The 20,924-nt window shown below is 41.8% G+C and overlaps 1 protein-coding gene across 3 annotated transcripts in view; it reads right to left on the bottom strand.

The window, feature by feature from the left end:
- LOC122618131 (tyrosine-protein kinase Src64B) overlaps positions 1 to 20,924 on the bottom strand; it is a 33,205-nt gene that overhangs the window by 2,468 nt on the left and 9,813 nt on the right. For all 3 annotated transcript variants that reach the window (XM_043794274.1, XM_043794273.1, XM_043794275.1), the window contains 3 exons: positions 17,209 to 17,239; positions 2,115 to 2,955; positions 16 to 232 (listed from right to left, as the gene is read on the bottom strand). In XM_043794274.1, coding sequence (XP_043650209.1) covers positions 16 to 232; positions 2,115 to 2,379 — 482 coding nt within the window. In that variant the 5' untranslated portion in view covers positions 2,380 to 2,955; positions 17,209 to 17,239. The remainder of the gene's footprint in view (positions 1 to 15; positions 233 to 2,114; positions 2,956 to 17,208; positions 17,240 to 20,924) is intronic.

Here is a 20,924-nt window from a genome sequence, read left to right as displayed (position 1 = left end):
TACACAGGCACTTACTCTTCGCTGTTAACGCTTCGCTCCTCCGCCACGAAATTGAGCGGGATGAGGCCCTCCTGCCGGGTGGTTAGGTTCACGACGCGCCACCAATCGGACTCGGTGTCGTCGATGACCTCCATGCGGTCACCCTTCATGAAGCTCAGATCGGATTCATCGCGGGATTTATAGTCGTACAGGGCCACGACAACGCGCTTGAGCACGACACCAGGAACACCGGCTGGAATTATGAAAAAAGTGTAAAGTGTGTAGAGGATGAGCCAAGCGAGGTTGTGTCGAGTTAGTGGCAATTTTCGTCTGGCTGGGCAAATTTGATTTGCGTCCTCAAATTGCAATTTATGGCGACAAATTGGGAAATAATATTTTTTTTTTTCATTTTCCTTGCCTATTTTGACTAACCAATTTGCCAGCCATGACCGAAACTTAATTAGAATCTAATGAGTTCAAGTATGGGAGAGTTGAGGGGGCGCCAAATGCAAATTGCAAATTGGATAGCATACTTTTTTGGTGGCCGGGGCCATAAACAACGAAACATTTTCAATTCGTGCATGGAAAATGCTGCCAAGCCACAATTTTTGGCACTGACTTGCATTTGGCTAATTGATTTAGCTCACATCGAGGCAACGCATAAATAAACGGCTCTCGCCGCTTGCCAGTTCAGTTGCCTTGGCCGCTCGCTGCCCTCCATTGCAACGCCTGCCCGCCCATCCCCCTTTTGACCCTTCTGGATCACCGAACCCCCCTTCATCATCACCAACATCCATGCCAAATGCCGAATGCAAAGTTCGTGCTGACAAAGTCGGCACAAATCACTGGCCAAGCACTCAACCTCTCGATGGGTTTACACGACCTAAGCGGCTTTACGACCATATATGCTATAAGGCTATAAGGCAGTACTGTCATGTCACGGATAGAAATGCCAGCAGTTAATCGGCTGCCAGCGAGGTCTGCCTTCTCCACAAAAGACAGGTCAGATCAAAATAATACCGCCAATTCAATGGTAACCCAATGTGACAGATTTTTGAAGGAAGAACGCTAAGCTTTTAAATTTATATATTTAAGTAGTTGTATTGGTGGCTACAAAACCTAAAGATTCTTAAGAGCAGTTTAAGCTTGAATTAATGACTTCATAGTATGCTTGGTATAAAAATATGTGCTTATTTTATATGGAGCCCCCTCTATTTGCATTGCTAATTTCTCTACCCCTTTCAATTTCCTGTACTGAACCTTACAATTTTCTTGTGCAAATATAGCAACAAACCCCAGCCCTTTTGCTAGAAACTGCCGCTTGAAAATCCTCCTTGCCAGCTGCAACTCCTTGGCCAACTCCCTGGGGTCTCGTAAACGCAATGTCGTGTCATATGGAATGCAATATCGCCGTCAAGGTGGCATTAAACCAACACCAAGACCAACCCCACCCGATCCGACCCCTTTGCCTTCCATTTCTGGGCCACGCACCCGAGAAGTGGTCAAGGTTAACGACTCTCATCGTATTACTACTGCAAATATGAGAATGGCGCTGCCGCCACCTGGCAAATGACTTGACTCCACCTCTGAACCTCCTGGGAGGGGAACTCTAATTATGGAAGTGGGGTTCTACGGAGCCATGGCACTGGTGACTTGGATGAACGCTGGTTATGTGGCAGGTTAGTTAGCTGGCTGGCTGGCTGTCTCCCTGCCTGCCTGACTGCCACATTATGCAAACACAAGGCCAACCAGCGGGTAAAAGCCAATTTCTGTGGCAGGCAAAAAGTCAAATTGCTAATTAAAAGCTGGAATTATCACTCCACCCGCGGCCCAGGAGAGACTAACGGCCAACAGCTAATTACTAATGCATGATAATACGTAAACAAACAGTGAAAATCCAACAGCCCCAGCTTAATTTATATGGAAGTGCTTAAAGTTGTGAAAAAATTGGGGGCAACGGATTTAAGACTCGTAGCTGTAAGCTTTATAACCTCGATCCTCTGACTAAAGTAAGTTAGAATCCTGGTTGGAATCCTAACCGAACTAACTATAACCCGTATGCATCATACAAGTCATAGATTCTAAGATAGATAATAAGCATATTGGAGTGACTTTTTGTTTGGAGAAGTACTCACTTGGTGTGGTGCGAGGTCTGATGATGTCAACGCCGCCCTTTCCGCCGATTTTCAACGGCCCCCGATGATTGGGATCGGGAGTGTAGCGCGAGTCCAGGGAGCCGCCGTTGTTGTGCTTCTGGCCGAGAACGCCGCCCATTGTGGCGCCGCCGCTGCTGTTGATGTGCGTCTGGCCAAAGGTGTAGTCGGATTTCTTGTAGCCCCCAGTGGGATAGGCCAGTGCCAGTTCCTGATCCTGTCGCTTGCTGCAGCATTTGTTGCCCATGGCTTATGCAAGTGTCTCCTGGCGTCAACTCTTGATCTTGAGCTTTTCGTGGCGGTTTTGGGTTAGTGGATTTATGTTTTATTATTAATATATATATATGTATTATATATGTTTCGTAGTTTTGTTCAGCTTTAGATCAGGCAACACATATTTGGCAATTAACGAGTTGTTCTTAACAGTAATTAAAAAGTTGTTGCAGCCCTTTTGTTTCGTATCTATGTTGTTCGATTACTTTATAGTAAGTAGTTTAAACTATCAGTCAAGTTGGGTTCTGTGTGTTGGGCCCCTGCCTTAAGTTTGCATCAAAAGCTGCAATTGGAGGGCATTTGCATTAGTTCATCTATCAGCTGCTATCTGTGTGATGATCTTCTTGTTGGCCGAGCTGCAAAAACGCATTTCGTTCTGGATTTATATATATAAAAAGTAGCCAGTAGCCGGTTGTCAGTTGCCGATGCATTCACAGCTGCAACTGCTGCTCCTTGATTGCGTTGATCCTTGCGGTCTGGTTCTGAGTCCTGCCAGCAATTTCAGCCAGCGACCGTCTGCACATTGCTGGCCGTCCTGGTCGTCAGTCACCTGTGAGCCAAAATGGGAGCAAACAAAGCGGAGAAAACCAAAATTAGTTAGTGTTAATAAATATTCATTAAATAAACATTTTCGCCCAGACAAAGGAATGCAGGCAGTGTCCTGTGTCCTGTGTCCACTGTTCAGTTCAGTCCACTGACCCGTGTCCACTCAGCCGGACGACAGTTGCCTTTTGCCAATTGTCCGACATCCTGTGGCTTCCTAAACGTTTTTGGCACATTATTACACTTGACTTGGCCGGCAGGACAGGCGAATTCAGCTTATGCACTAAAATCCCCTAGTATGTCCTAGTCCTATTCCCTACAACCTATTCCATTGCATAGCTGCTTTTGGGTTCATCAGCCCCTTTTGTACTAGAGATGCCCAGAGATACGCATATTCAATTAAATAGAACTTGTCGGATTTAATTGGCTTTATTCGTTCAGCTTATGAATTTACCTATTTGTTATAAATTCTGTGTTACCATTCAACACAGAATTTATAACAAATAGGTAAATTCTTTGCAATTGTCATTAGAATTTAATTTGCGCTGCTGTCATATAACTTTTAATTGGCATTAAAAGGTATAAAAGCCTATAAAACAAGCAATAAAATTGGCATTTAATTATCTCTTTCCATTCAAATTAAGGAAAAAAGGGGAAAATTAAAGCTTTTCAAAATGAGTATATCCCGAAATATCTATTTTAATTCCATTTTTATTCTGATATTTAATATATTTTTTGAGCCACACTCCCGTTTAACTCAATTAAGATCCCCAAGAGACAACACTACTTCTGCCCTGCAAAACTCATCACTCTCCACTGCCGGAGGACAGTAGTTGCACACAACCTTTCGACGATGCCACAATGACCACAATACAGCAAATGCAGGAGCAACATCAACCGCTGCAACAACTGCAGCAGCAGCAGCAACAACCATTTGAAAGGATGCCAGCTGGGCAGGCTCAACTTCACTCCGCCGCAGCCATTGTCTATTGACTCAAGCCTGGCAGGCATCTGTTTATTGTTCAATTGGATAATTATGGTCTCCAATGCAGAGCAGAGTCGAGGATGCGGATGAGTATGAGGATGTGAATGGGGATGGCATGGGCGTGTTGTGCTGTTTGGCCAAGGTTGAACCACTCGATGGTCGGGCCGGGCTCTTCCTGCGCTGAGGACACTCCCCTGACAATCTAGATATAGCTGCTGCAGTTTCCAATTTTAATTGTTATTGTTGCGCATTTGTTGTGTGTGCGCAGCTGGCATGAAATTGTCGCTATGCTGGCAGTTGCCAGGATGCATTTGCGGCATTAGCTAATATCCTGACATTGTTCCGGCCCGCCTGGCATGGCGTGCCGTCAATTATTAAAGCCATGTTAAGCCCGAGACTCAAGTGAGCCCTTGGCAAACAAAGAAAGTGCACTAGGAAAATGGGGCAATTAGTCGAATGATCATCCCTAAAGTAAGATCATTTACACAAATTCAGGCGCTATCTTTTTAAAGAAATTTATTGAGCTACAAACATTTGGGTTCAACTTAAAAACCTTATCAAAATGATGTGATAAATGTTTATTAGTTGTTTTCCATGTTTCTTGCAGTGCATTGTGCATAAGCACCAAAATGCGAACCAGAATGAAAATGGTGGAAAGTGTGGCTGACTTGACAGTGACTAGAGTGTGGAAATTGTGCCAGGACATTTAAACTGTCTGCGTTTTGTCGGCGCGACGTCTGCATTTATTGTCCCTTCAACTTGATAAACACACACAATGTGTGACGCTTTAAAATCCGCCAACAACAAGCACAAAAGTTTGAATGGATTTGCGTTCGTTTGCCCATAAAAAGTCAAAGTTTGTTTTTCGGCGAGTTCATGAACCCGTCCGCCCAGCAACAACAGCAAAAAGTGCAAAAACAACAGCGAAAAGTTCCACGGAGGTCAAGCAACCTTTACATTTTGGGGTCGAAGTGAACGAAACAGAGTAGCCAGCATTGAAGCTGCAATAATGTTGGGAAATTCTATACAATTATGTACGTGGCTTTACGAGATGATGTACTTTAAAAGTCAGTGACTGGATTATTTTTTATTACCCATCGTTCAACAAAGAACGAGCAACAGTTGATGGGCTGGCGATGGGATACAGTGATAGGGTAATATGCTAGTAATGTTATCAACAGCTTGTAAAGATGAATGAGTGTTCTTCATTGTTGTTCAACAAAGTAAGTCTACGATGAATAAAAACTATATAATGGTCATAGTCGTTTTGACAGTCTAATATACTCTGGCTTATCCTGAAAGGGATATCATGAGTACTTCTGAATATATTTCATTTATGTGTCATTTTTGTTTAGGGTATAAACATTGTTCTCAAATGTAAATGCCATAAAATCCCTCTGCCCAATAATATTCACACTTTAACTCTTTTTCTCCACAGAAGGACAGGTGACACACAGGGGCTGTGGAGACTGTGCCGCAAAAACGAGCGATTTATGACCACAATGCACTGGTATATCAGAAACCGAAAGCAAATGGTCGATTGGGGATTGCGGGCAAAGAGTTGGGTTGGAATCGAAAAAGTATACGAATATATCATAGTTGATGGGTTGATGGCCAGCAAATGAAAAGCAGAGTTGCCAGTTACCAATTCTCGGGTTTTCCACCGCTGACAGCGATTCGGTTTTATTTCTTTGTGTGTGCGCGTCGTGTGTGTGTGACATGAAAATGTAATTTTCTAGTTTACTTTTGGGGGTTTTTGGGCGTACACACGTATGCATACGTATGGTGTGTTGTGGGTTGTGGGAGGGCTGTGTTGTTGCACATGAGTAATAAATAACCATTGTGGAAGTTGACAAAACTAAATGAATACTTAATTGGATATTGTGGCTTTGAATGCGCTACAAAGTCAGCAGCACGAATGTGAAAACTTGGCAGTTATGATGCCTGTTTGGTTGTGTCAAGATGAAAATGCGAAATAGTAGGTCAACAAATCGAGTTCCTCAGACCAATATAAACTAATTTAAGTCAGTGTGGGAGCAAATGTAAATCAAAGTGCCTGTAAATCCTAATCAGAATCGTTCCACTCTTAATTTACATTTAAAGTTGTACAAATAAATAGCACAACAAATGTGATCAGAGTCTTTGAATTTATTCAATTTATTCCAGCCCAGTTTCGATTATATTTTAGCTGGCATTTTAAAACAGACATTTGAACTACATTTTGGCCAAATTAACAATGTGCCCCCAAAATAGTTGCGGAAATGGTCTCACCACTGCCTAATAAAATCAAATATTATATTATGCAAAAAAGAATGTGATTCCCCTGGGGAGTCCCAAAACCAACCGCATGTCGGGCCAAATCCTCGAGGACATAAAGGCATTAACTGTAAATGCCGTAATGCCGTCATTTCCCGATGACAGTCCTATACACACACACACACACACACACAGTCTGAGAAATGTGGAGCGTCTTTGATAAGGGGGCGTGTTTTTGGTGGTGGTTGCTGCAGAATGGAAATGGAAAATGGTTCTGTTTCGCCCACATTTTTTTATTGCGCTCCATTATTATTATGCCGCATCCCCACCATCGCCGTCGTCCTTCGTCCTTCGTCAGCTGTAGCCACATTGTTGCCTACTTAAAAAGTCAATTTGTGTGACGTCCTCGTTGTCATCCTGTTGCCGTAGATGTGTGTGTATGTGGATGTGAATGTGGTTGTGGATGCCGATGCCACGCTCCCCAATTTCCCCGCCGACTTTTGTCTTATCTGTGCGTTCAACCCGCAGTGACACAGTCGTTCACCTTTAAGCGTCACGTGCTATCGATTAGTCCTCTTCGCATTTTCTAAAGGAATTACCCGAATCAAATAAAATATATACGGACATACATACGGACATCTGTTGGTGCGGAAGGGAAATGTGTGCCAATGAAATTGCCTTCGTCTAAGTAATGAAGAACACAATAAATTCTCGATTTATGTATATGCCCCAAGTGAATGAAATACTACCCATTTCAGTGACTTTGACGTGACAACGAAATGGAATTTGTTGCATAAAACATTTGATTTAACTCGTTCGACTGGCTTCAATATTAAATTGCTCTTTACTTTAGAGCGCCATAAATAAATGAAAACATAAATATATCATAGTGCTTATTGGCACGTACTGTAAGCGTTTCCCCGCCAGCAAACAAATAACAATTTTTATACATTTATCCCTGTTTCTGTGAATTCATTAATAATGCATCAAGGGAAAAGTCCACAAAAGCAAAAAATGAATTGGCATTAAAACTGGAATGTTGATGAAATTATGACATATCACGAAAATAAAATTGTTTATCAGACAAGCGAAATATTTTGTAGCCAATTACGTATTAAATACCATTTATTTAAAGTTATTTAATTGGAAAAAATTACTGGTGAAATTCAAATATGCAAGTGTAATTCATGACTATCAATTTACAGGAAATTACTTCTTTGAAGCTGGAATTAATTGAACTTTGTCTGTGGATGCCCAAATTGAAATGGGAGCTAATGAAAGAGCACATAAATTAAGCTAATTTATGCCATAAGCAAATGGGAAGTTGACAGCCAGATATAAGGGACCAATCAATTTATTTATGCAAGTATCTATTACCAACTCCCACGAACTCTCTTGGTACGGATCAGATCTGCCCCAGAGATTCTATTTACGAGGGTCTGGACTTGGCAGTGTAACGATTTCCGCTCCCTGCCTCCGAGACCATTAAACAAATGAACTAGAAGCAATAATCACAAGCCGGAGCAATGAAAGCTTCCCCCACATCGACAACACTGAGAAAAATAGGGTATTAAGGGTGCCACATGAAGTGATTACAGATCCCCTCACAATTACCCAAGTAGATACTTTATTATATTTATAAATGTAATCATGTATAAGCTAAATTGTTATTTATATTTATTACACGATTTCTTTATAGGCTTTTCGCTCAAGTGTAGATATATTAATATGGTTTTATGTATGCTGACCGACTTCAGGGCCAGTGTGACAAGTTCATGTGACAAAAATCAATCAGATGGCGTGAGCAGCCGCAGCCATATGGAGATTAAAGTTATATATACATGGACTGGGTGAGAGAAAAAACGGGGGACAGTAGGAGGTTGAAAGGGAGCAGCTTTACAGTTTGTATGCACAATTAAAAAAAGTCACGTACTTGGGCAAAAAAAAAGTGTACACAATAACTAAAAACAACGCGGGAGATAAAATCAAAAATTGCATGGAAAAAACCCCTATTATATTCTGTACACCCTGCAGTAAATAAGGGCTTTTAGTGCTGTGCGAAAAACTCTGCATTAAACTCATTTTCAGCCTTTCCTTATATTCCGTTAAATCCCATTTAATCTAGGCCATGCAAACCGTAAAGCAAAGCTCCAAGTAGGGTATCCCTAGAGTTTTATGTATGTGGCCCAAGCTTACAGTAGGGTATTCCCAGTGCCTGGTTGGTTCAGATTGGCAGATTTATTTGTTGCCGCCAAACAATCCCCGATTCCCAGCAGGGCACCGAAGGGTTAAGATGAAAAAAAGAGGAGCTAAAGGAACGTGTTTTGTCTAGGGCGCCTTTTTGGGGGCGTGACCTCCTTGTAACGCACAATTTCACGCAGTTTCTGCTGTTGTCTGTGAACGTGAGGGTTATGAAAGGGAAAACCGTGGAAAAAACTTTCAAAATGAAGGAAACAGCTTTGGAACCGAATGGCAGATATCCTTTGCCTAGAAACAACTTTTGCTCGCACAAAATCCTGATAACTTGGGTTAACACAAATCAATATTTTAGATATATGCACTCTATTGATACATTTTATTGGAATCCTAATCCATTGATGAATACCCAAGAGGCAGGGAACCGGAAGTGCTGCGTGATCATAACGCATAACACTTGAATCCGAGATGGGGTGTTGCCTCCAATGATGAGCGCGTGTGTTCTGTGGTCTGGGTTTGTCAACCTCCGTGGGGCGTGGGGCGCAAACCATGAGCAAACAGCGAAAAGGCAGGACCCTGAAGGGAATGTAGGATGTAAATGGGAAGGGGCGTGTTGCAACATCACGAGATGAGCTCATTACTTTAATGGGTTCCCACCTCCGCAGACGCCTGCGGTCGCGGGATGGCAACCAAACCAACCAGACATCCTGTGGCTTATTCGCGTTTATTTTAATGAAATATTTGTATGTGGCTACAAGTTAAAAGTTATGATTTTTATTACGAACAAGATGGGCTGGGGTGGGGGATTGTTTGGAATTAACAGGCGGCAATCCAGAGACACGTAATTAGTTCGCTAAATAAAAAGAAGCGCTGTCAAAGGGAAGACTTGGATAAATTTGCAAACAACCAAATATAACCCAGAAATCTAATTACCGTGTGAGAAACAACAGCGTGAATGGCACAACAAAATGGGCAACAAAATTACAGAAACAAGGATTAAGGCGGGGTTAGTTCAGAAGCGGAGTTTATTTCGTGTCAGGACGGCAAAAAAAAGGGAAAGAAAACCCGGAAAAGTTGAAGAAAAAACGGAAAACAAGTTACCAAAATGGGGGCGTGGAATGTTCGGAACGATGACGAAATCGAGCTGATGAAGAAAAATGTGAGTTCAACACGCCGAGTGCGGCAGTAATAAATTTCCTAACGAACAAACATGCTATAGATGACGTTTAAAGATTTTCCCTCGGGAAATGAATTGGTTGCGAAAAGTTTAAATGTTTTATGGGCTATATAAAAAAGTACCGACCGCATTTCACCGCAAATGTCTCGAGGGATTAGCATGGAAATCAGTGGCATAAGTAGCTTTTTGTCATTTTCACAGGCCTAACAACATTTTTTCCAGGATTGAAAAATATCTTTTGGTGTATCAGATTTCTGTATGATAATGGATTAAAGCATAAGTTATTTCCTTTATAACAATTCCAGCAGTGGTTCCCTCCTTTTAAAGCCGACGGGAACACGTAATAGTTACAATTGTTGGTAGTACAAACAGCCGTAGTTTTCGTCAAAAATAACACGAGTTGCCTTTTCATAGCCAGAGAAAACTTAATTGCAGGTTAAGCTGACTGCAGAGGAAAAGGGATGTGGAATTGGAAGTGGGTGTGGCGGACTGGCTAGCTAAACTAAAGAAAGCTCGCTGCAGTATTAAAACAATATTTGTTCGCGATTAGATGGCAGCAAACAACACCCCCCAAGGACCAAGAGGACGAAGGACGTGGCAAATTACAGGCGCTCCGGGAAATGGCGATACGGCGCCAGGACGACGACGTCGCCGTGACGAGGTGGCAATATTTACACGCTTTTTGTTTTTTTTTTTTTTTTGTTGTTCCTGACCCCGCGACGTCAGCACTTGGCTAAAAAGGCTAAAAAGCCGCCAGTGACCAGTTAAGTGGAGGCAAAGCCCAGTCAAGCCGCTGTTACCAACGCCGTCCGATTGTCGATTGTGGAATGGCCATGACGACAGCGAAAGCCATTGCCACACACAATGGGGCACCAACGCCTGTATCCTGAATCCTGATGTTGCCATACACGCAACTCGCAAGGAATTTAATTCAGTGTGAGGAAACGTAAATGGAAAGAATAAATGTGTAATTATCCAGAAATTAGTAAATAATCCAAAGGCAAAAGGATATCCTGCTAATTGCTGTAGCTTTTTATTTTATTTTGATTAGTAAAAGCGTGTGACTAGTCCACTTAATAACTTATATTTATGTTTTTCTCTAGAATGCGGCTATGTTTTAAATCCACTCCAACATCTCAACTTTGAGGTGGCATTCCATTATTTTTGGAAATACCTCGCACAGTCTGCGGGTAAGGTTCTATTTTTCGAGGTGGAGGTGGAGTTGCGAGTGGAGTGCAGCAATTACTCAAAGTTTTTCCCCAAATCGAAGTCTTGTAGCCATTGGCAGCTCATTTCTCATGTGTGGGTCCCGGCCCTCTCGTCGCACTTCCAATTGGGTCAAGCGCGGGATTTCGACACCCAAAAGTTTTGTGAGGGAATCAACGAACGAAAGGGAAGAGAGGGAACCGGGGTGGTGGAGCGGTATTTCAGCCCACCGGCTGATAAGCCATTAAGCCTGAACGGCGCTGTTGGAACAGAAGCGACCCATCAGATGCGGTCGACTCTTATCGGACAACACAAAATTTAAACGCTCGAGAGTCGTTAGTTGACCCCAAAACCCAAAAAAGAGTGAAATGTACAAATGCATATCGATGGAGTGCATTTAATGGTCTGTGGAGGAGGTGGGTTCGCTTATCGCAGACACTGTTTTTGGTCTTTAGGAGCATTCGCCCATCGCTTCGTTGGTTAGAGATGGAAATGTTTAAAGTGGCATTTCCGAGTCTGCCTTTGGGAAAGAAACAGAATTTAAAATCTCTATAATAGCACTTACTATATTTTTAGGTTTTTACTGATTTTCAATTGTGCATGCACAATGTTAGCTTTAAGAACCATCTTTTTTCAAATCATTCGATTTTTCATGTTCGTTTGAAACATGTGAACACATTTTCTACCATCGCTAGTCGACAACATATGGCAGAACGTATCGCACATTTAAGTCAACAAGACAAATTACCGAAAATGTAATGTCGCACCCCCTCGGCACCGAAAATCTTCTTATACAACTCGGCATGTGGGCAACAATCGCGATCGAGAATCGGAGAAAGAGACATCCTTTTCTTTTCTGCTTTTTTGTTGAACGTGTTTGCTGCATTTGCATGCATAAACACATGACGTGCTCCACATTCGTGTGACATTTGTTGCAAGGGGCGGTGCGGGGTGGTGTCGGAGGCGATGGGGAGCTGCAAAAGTGTTACACGCAACAACTGAACAGGCAACAAAAGGGTGTCCGAAAAAATAAAAATTAAACTATGTATTCGGGTGTTTAGACTAGTGTATACCTAGTACCAAATGAAATACCTGCAAACTACTGACTATAATTAGGTTTTCCATTTGGAAACTGTTATTTGTTAAAAAATAATCTATTAGATCTTTCTTATTACATATTAAAGGTTCAATTATTCCGATCAACGTATCGCCATATTTTCTTCAAAAAATATTAAGTTCGTCTAACACAGCATACCCCACATTCCTGATACCCTGCACAAAAACTGAGAGGGAAAGGAAAGCCGAAATGAGGCTGCAATGCCTTGTTGCCTTTTATATCGCTTCCATTGCAATTTTGGCGCAGTGCAACGCAAAGTGTGGGGCGGAAATGTGGAAAAACCGGGGAGGGTGGCAACCAATGGGAAATTGGGGCAAAAGTGCAGCAGTGGAAACCGAAGCTGACCATGGGGGGATTATCATGGGAGCCGGGCTAAATGTCATTAGAGCCAGACTAATTGAATGGGCGATAATAAAAAAAATAAGGGGGTTGGGTTGAGAGTCGGAGAAACGAAATGGCAGATAGTAAATCCAAATAGTGAAAGCCTCTGTTGGGTCATAAATTTGCAGGAATTTTGCGGAATATGCAATTTAAATAACCATACAAATTGCTTTGCATCGAGTATGAATATTTGAACGCAGCGGAGGCAAATTTTAACTGACTTTTCAGCTGGAAACGTGAGGAAGAAACGGAAATTTCCCCAAACATCCGACTGAAGTATTTAATTTCCCACTCAACGATGCAGTCTGAGCCTCAGGCTGCCACTGATGTCATTTCTATGTACGTGAGCAGACATTCTGGGGGGGTGGTAAAATGCTGAAGGAAATGCCTAGGTGGGAGGTGTATATACACCCAGCCAGACATCAGACATGGTGGGAAAAGTCAGGGAGTCCCAGTCAGGTAGCAGTAACATAACGTAACATAAATAGAAAACAGCCACAAAGGCTTGACAACGCGACAAAGTTCTGTTTCTGTTTCAACCGCCCCCACCTTCTTATGCCACCCACCTCAACCTCCTCATAACACCCACCTCCACATTTCAGCAACCCCAGGGACATATCAGGTACATCCTGCGACACTCCAAGCAACCCCCGCAGTTACATATGCGACAGAAATTATGAATGAAACGAGGGAAAAGCAGAATAGCAAGCAAAACATGAGGGAAGGAAAAAATAAAAACAAAACGAAACAAAACAAATTCTTTAACTAACTGAGACTGCCATTAAACTAACTTGAAATGCGCTTTAATTTTTAAAAATCATATAAAACATTCAACATGATTTACGATCTAAACTGGATTTATTGCGGGAGCAGACAAATTTGTTTTTGTTGATGGTATTACTTCATTGTAAATTCTGAGTTGTGTCCGTCCAAGAAGATTGCTGTCCGTTCTACAGAGATGCACACAAAACTTGCGTTGTATTTCATTTTTAATGAGTACAATTTGTGCTTTAAAACTCATTCTCTCATTAGCATCAGTAGCAGCTACTATTTTTTTGTACTTTAGCTCGCATTCCCAACTTCAGAGCCACAGCCAAGTTTGTCACAAAGTTATAATGCTCTCATTAGGCTCGAGGAATATGCAAGGACATAGCCGGGTACTGGGATTCAGTTGGTTCTTGGGGGTGGACTGCGGCATTCTCTCTGGCATTCTTCCGCTCTTCTTTCCGCAACTTCAAATGCAGCAGCACACTGCGCAGCACAACAATGCAGCTCAGTTTTAAAAGATTAAAAAATGTTCTGTGGACACCAGGAACTTCAACATCAACGGCAGAAGGAGCAGGACTTTGGCACAGGATGCAGTCTGGGGGCATGAAACTTTTTAGCACTTTTATTGCTGCTGCCACTACAGCAAACTGTCTGAAACAGACAACAACGCCACACTTTGCCATCAGACGGGAGACAGCACAAATTGTCAGGTTGTTGACGAGTCGCTGGCTGATGTTGCTACCTCTGCTAATGTTGCTGCAGTTGCAAGTTCCCATTGCATCGCCATTGCCATCGCCAGTGCCAGCGCCGTTGCAGCTGCAGTTGCAGTTTGCTGTCTGAATGCAGACATAAACAACAATTTAGAGGAATACAATAAACAGCCATTCTAGTGGGGAACGCAACTTGCCACTCGGCCTGGTCATAAAGCAGGTCTCTGACTCTATATCTTCACCGAAGACAGGGGGAGAAATACATCAAAGATACGTTTACCTATGGCAAACACTGGGAAAAATATTCTAAAAATGTTAACGATGAAGAATAAAGAATACAAGTAAACGTTCTTTGTTTGGATTTCCAAATGGCGTTTTCAAAAAGTGATCGTTCTAAGAAAACATTGAAATCGGAAAGGAATTGATTGAAAGTGAATACATTATTTTAAGTGATCTTGGCCTGTTAACGGTTTGGCCACTTCTTGTGCGGAGAGTCTCTAGCGCTGCACTTGAACAAAATTAAACTACTCATTTAAGTTGTGATTACCCGTCGCGCTGCCTCAAGTGGTCGCGAGCAAAGTGTGCTTATCAACACCAGAAAATGCTGAAAATGTGGCGTTGAACAGCCAGGGCTACCAGGGGAAAGGTGGGGTGCAAGGGGGTGGTGCAAGTTTAAACAAATATTTTATAGAGCACACATGATGGTGGCACTGGCACCGGCAACCTGCAACCAGCACCCAGAAACCAGCAACCAACAGCATCCGAAGCTTCCTCTTCAGGTGAAGCAGCAGCTGTGGGTTAATGCCGGCATTAGTGCTGCTGCTGGTGTGTGAATGCTGTGTGTGTGTGATTGTGTGTGTTTGTGTGTGTCTGGGAGGGCTTGACATAGTTTCAAGCGGGCGCTTAACGCTGAGTTATCTAAAATACAAACACACGCACCCGTAGTAGTAGTGGCACAGGTAAAAACAAACACTCACGTTCACAGGTGAAGTTGATTTATGCAACAGCTTGCCAAGGCAACTGATTTTGCACTGATAAAAACCTAGAACTGAGATACGAATAGAACAAATAAGAGGTGCTGCAGATTTTAAATGCGTCATAACCTCAGGTTAGCCCTTCAAAATGCATAATTGCAAAAAACATAAGGTTAGGTTAAAGTTCATCTAGACACTCACGTTTTTAGGTCATTAATTCACAATAACATTATTGTCTTGACCTCAAAAGTTAAAAGGAGTTTCAAGTCAAGTTCCGGTTAAAGTTAATGTTAGGTCTTGGGTAAAAACACAACAATTTGACCCAACAAGTCTCCCAGTGCTCGGGACACACTCGCTGAGTATCATAATTTTGTAAGCTTAAGGCCTTTACACCTATTAAAGTAAATGTGTATTAGTGTGCTGCACACGTGGTGTTCGTTTGTTTGTGCCACTCAAAAAACTGGCAGGGCGAAATTGCATTTCATCCCATAACTGGACCAAAAAGGCATGAGGATACACCGCCGCTCCTTTGGTCCGTTGCAAATTCATGAAATTTTCATCATCGTTTCATGCTGCAGTTGCAGCTTGCACTTATGTGCAACTATTTTATGCATGAAACCAAATAACCATCCTCCATGCACCCCCAAAAGTCAGCAGGGGGTCAGTTCCATAACTTCATTAATGACCAAAGAAGCAAAAAGGCAAAAAAGGCTGGCCTCAACCATCGGCAAAGGTGGCAAACAAATGCAAGTTGCAACAGCAAAGTACAAACACATAATCCGCATAATTTCGTGAGGGAACGAGGCGAGAAGGCAGCCGCTTAACCTTCTCGCCTTACCCGCTGCCACATGCGTTCCCGTATAATTAGTCATGAAATTGGAGACCCGAGACGTGCCGAGGGTTTGTCTAGGCGGCATTGAAGGGTTGCCCCAGTGTCCCCTTGGCCCCTCACAAATCGTACGCCCAACCGCCCGCCAAATGCGCTTGGCTACTTGCCGCATGTGTCATTCATGCCACACAGCGGCGCTCACAAAAATAGAGGGTCATTAAAAGCGAAAATGGGTGTTAACTTCGGTTGTTAATACATAATACGTAAACTTAGTCGTTTACTTGAAACTTTATACCAGGTCATTAGTTAACATGTTATTAAAATGATTGCTAATGTTGCTTGTTGCTTACAGTTGACTTTTAGACGACCCAATGCTATTCTATTGACCTCGACTGTTGGCAACTTCAGCTGCTTCGCCCAGCATGTGGCCAGGTGATTTGAACACATATCCACAGTGCACAACAAAAGATCCAAGGAATGCATCGTTGGAAATCCAAATGGAGTGAGGCACAGGGAAGGGGTACTGGCAATGCATCGATGACTTTCCCCTCTGCGGCAGGCACCTCATCACAAAAAGCTAAAGCCGGACCCGACAGCTGCATTGCGTGTGGCGCGGACAACATGGTAATTCAATTTATCCATCGAAATCCGTCAGCGGAATAGAAAATCTGTTTTCCAGCGATTAGAAGACAGACCCGATGAAAAACAGACCGCGTAAAAAATCCAAACTGAGAAGGAAGTAAAGTTATGTTTGGAAATTGGATGGGAAAAAGTTTCAGATTTTCCTGTTCATCACTGTCTCAAATTTGCAAATAAAAGTCACAGAATAATGGTAATAAGCCTAAAGCGAACACTATTCAAATTTATTTCTACTGTGCTCCTAAATGTACAATCCTGAAGCTATGAACTTTAAAAATATATAGCTTTACTGATTTATTTTTACGATTCTCTTTAAGCCTCAAACGAAATCGTTGCTTCAGATTGGTCAATTGGCATTGGCCGCAGATGTGAGGATATGCATAGAAATTTATTACCAGCTACGAACATGTCAAAGATATAATAACGGATTTTATGCGGTCATAAAGAGTATATACTTGCTGGAAAAACCTTGGTATTAGGCCTATGGATCTCGTTCTCTTGTTTTTTATATGCGCTTAAACAACTATCTGAAAACCAGACCTAACTCAACCCAAGTGATTTACGTATGCGACGCGGGGTTTGGGGTTTGGCTGGCTGGGCAAGTGCCGAAAAACTCGTTTTGGAGTCCACTTCAAGAACTGGAGCAAGCTGCTCGAGTATCCATCCACTGTTATATTCCAGCATCTCTAGCTCCATCAGGTTTTTTGCTCTTTTTCTATTTTCGAATTGAGCACACAGCTGGCTCGAACCAAAAAAAAAAATTGGAAAAATACTGTGGGCCAAAAAAAAAAGAATATTTCGCGTTTTATCTGGGCGTTAGGGGCAGAATGGGAGAAGTTGGGCGAAAGAATAGCCCGATAGACAGATGAATGCAAAGATAAAGCTGCCCCCACAAATTCTCGCTGCCAAAGTGGAACAAGTTCAAAATCGCCCGCGGCCATGTGACAAAAACTTGGCAGTCTCAAAAGAGAAAACCCTCCTCGAAAAAAAATTGTACAAAAAGTATTCCGTGTTCTGCTCACCTTTGATTCGGTCAAAGTTGGTTATCGCAACCTGAAATGAAAAAGAGAGATACGGATTTCGTCAATTATCGTGAAAATTGGGCACTGAATATTGTACATAATAAAGATATTTCTGTATATATTCCCATATGCAAGTAAATAGATTTACTACTATCCCTCCATCCATGCACATTTTCACATCCGCATGGCGGCTTATCAGCTGCTGCTGTCTGACTCGCTTTTTTACTCTGACTGACGGGCTGCTTTCGGGGCAAACAGAAAATACAAATAAAGGAGGAATAAATGTAATAATAAACCAGGAGGCATATCAATATCAACTAAAATATACCCAGTAAAATACAAATATTATTTAGGCTTAATATTGTTTCTCCAGATTTACAAGCAGCAATTGCAAAGCAATAAAAAACATCCATGCAATTATAGAAAAATATTTTTGTTCTTTGTACTTATTCACATCCTTATATAAATCCCCCAAAATAATGTAAGTAAAGGGTATCAAAAGAACGCAACACTGACTAATGATGACGGCGACGCGGCGCAAATATTGATTTTCATGTTTGTATGTATAAGAGTATTCGCTCGTATTTATAAACCCGTAGAAACTTCATTTTTATATGCATCAGCCGAATATGCGTAAACACAAAAGACCCAAAGCAAAACAAGCCAAAACAAAAGAGGGCCCAGACCCTGAGCTTTTTGGCTGGTTCGGCGCGGCTTGAATTATTTCAAACACGTTGAAACAATTGCCAAGAAAAGGCGCTAAAACGGAGCGAAAAAAATCTAGGAAATTTGTTCTGTATTTTATGATATGAGAGGGAAGGCCGGCTTCTGCAAAGGCAAAAGACTACGCCCCCCATTTTCTTTTGCGAGCAATCACATTTGCAGGACGACCACCCCTACGAATTTCTAGGATTTCCCTTTGCCAGCTCGCCTCGTCGTTTTTATTCTGTTCGTTTGCTGAAATGCTAAAATGGTGAAATGCTCACGTGACCTGCTTGCCAAAGTCAACGCAAAAACGAAACGTCTCAGGATGTGTGGATTACGCCTCGAGGCATTTTCTAAGGATATTTCCAGCACGAGGGGCGCCTGACCCTATAAGGCAAGTCGGGTCGTTAGAGAGAAGCAGATGTATCACTTTCGGTTTCCGTCAGTCAGCTGGGTTTTCTACTCTCGACTTGGTCTTTACCAGCTGTTCCTCGTTTTCTCTGTATTCGGTATTCTCTTTCTGCGTTTCGAGAAGTGTACGCCCCACAAAACAAAAAGCGTCGAAGCAGCGAGGGTCGTGCACACACTTCTCTTGTTTATTTTAGATCGGGTACTTGAAGATAGCGTGGAACAAAATTTGAACAAACAGCAGGGAGTAAACGAGAACAAATGATGGCCGGCGATTTTATTGGATTTTTTCTAGGCCAATGACTTTTAGCACATCTCGAAAATTCAAAGAATACACACCGAGATAATGCATCATTAACATAACCAAAACCTTTAAAACGAACATATATTGAAATGCAGAACTTTAGTACCCATTCTGATAGCTGAAATAGACAGGCATCTTTAAATAGATTTATCAATTTCAGTCCAAACATTCCTGACTGCAACATTTCAAAGTAAGCCCGCAAATGAAATCAAAACAAAACTCAAGTGCTGACCAGATAAGAGCGTCTCGAGAGAGTTGTTATATGGTGGCAAAAAATAGTAAATAGTAAAAGCGCAGTTTGTGCACTAGAAAAATAAAGCAACTCCTTTGGAACGAACAGAGAATTTCAAATTCCACTTAAATCGAATCGGAAATCAAGCAAAATATATTTGCAATGTTGTCATTTATCAGGGGGGCAGTAAACACGGCGAATAACTTTATGAAGGTATTTACTTACGAGCAAAATAAATTCTCAGAACACGACAATTCGTCATGAATTTGACGTCAAAGTAATAAGCTGACGTCAAAGCATGGCAAGCTTGAAACCTCGGTGGAATTTCATTAAACCAAGTCCAATTAATAACATCATTTGACTAGGGAGTTGCACCATAGGTAAATAATTAATCTTGACGTACCTTTTTTCTGTTGCAAGTTCCCTACATTTTGCTTGTAGACGTACCCCACCCCAAAAAAGCACCGAATTCAATCCCCATAAACAACGAAAGCAACATGTTTTGGCCTAGCTAAAAATGCAATTTATGTGGCACGGTGGCAAAAAGCGGCGGCAGCAGCACTCGAACATGCAATATGGACATGTGAACAATTTTCCGGCAGCACAGCTGCCTTGTACATTTGATGCAAATGTGGGAAAATATTTTCTGAAAGACCACACGAAAGAATTAGGCATTTGAAAATTATCCTCGCAGCGGAAATAAATTGCAATTTACGAAAAACATTCAAGAAATGCCGGCAACAAAAGGCCGAATTGAATGTAAATGTTTGAGAAACGATAAAACGAACTATTTGTGATATAAATGTTTGTTTGTTTGTCTATTTGAATTGTTTGCCTGGTGAGCAAACATGGTAGATAGAAGCTTTTATTGCATCCCCCCGTGTGTGTTAATTGAGGAGGCAATCGAATGGCCCTTAAGCCCTGGTCAAAGCCCACTTTAACCCCGGCTCGTGACAAACCCATTTATTGATTTAAAAAATCTATGTCAAATTGATTACAGCTGCGTCACGTAGCCCAGTAAACCAAAAAAAAAAACCAAACTAAAAAACAGCAAACTGCAATAATAATCAGCAAAGTGCATTGCATTGCAGAAGCGTTTGGGGAGCGTACTGGGCTTCCATTCATTTAATTCCAGTTCACTTGAGTTCAGTTTCAGGTTTGGATACTGTTCTTTCTATTGAAGCTGAAAAAAACACCAACTTTTGCAGCTTTTTTGCGACAAGTGCAGCCCACTCTAGACACAATTCCAACTGCAATGCACTTGAGACAAAAGCTCCGGCGCAATGCAGCAGGAAAATGGGGGAAAATCCCCCGAGATGGGGAGGCATTGAAACTCTGCCCACCCTCCGAATTGAAAATGAGAATGAGAACGAGATTTCGCTATCGGCACAATCGCAGCGTGACATTTTGTCAGTCGTTTGGACAGTCATTCAATTGAGGCAGTTGCTAGGAAATAACTCGAGTCAAGCTAAAAAGTGGAGACAAATTACTACTTCATCAGTGGAAGTACGGCACAAAAAAGTCTGTTCTAGATTCCTGCAGTTGTAATGGCAATAAAAAAAATGTCTCATGATTAAGTATCTCAGCATTGAACTCTTAAACAATTAGAAAAAAGACACATTTGATTCTACGAAAAAATTAGATTAATGTCTATACTGCACAAAAACTTAGATATCTTCCACAAGCTGTAAAAACAAAGAGTATATATATTGATTTGCATTAAGCTCACTTCGCTTTATTTATTTCTTAGTCTGAGAATGCAATTTGTTTTTATGGTGTACCATTTAGTTTCTTAGCTTCAAACCAGTGTCATAAAAAAATAGTTGAGCACAGCAATTTCCAGCGAAGTGCTGAAAACTTGATCAAAGCATTTTAGTTTATCAAAACTTTGTCATGGGAACTATCAAAGCAAAACAAATCCGTTTCTTTTGTTTGGCGTTTTCCATTTTTTTTTTGTTTTCTATCACTGCCGGTTTGTGTATCGCTCTCATGCCAACTGAAGTCAGCATGAAATATGCTATGAAAATTTGTAGTTGTCTGGAAAAGGAGCACTTACCCCCCAACCAA

Source organism: Drosophila teissieri, chromosome 3L (assembly GCF_016746235.2).
Source record: "Drosophila teissieri strain GT53w chromosome 3L, Prin_Dtei_1.1, whole genome shotgun sequence".
Lineage (NCBI taxonomy): Eukaryota > Metazoa > Arthropoda > Insecta > Diptera > Drosophilidae > Drosophila > Drosophila teissieri.
Note: the sequence above shows the minus strand (reverse complement) of the source record. Positions and strands in the feature narration are given on the sequence as shown.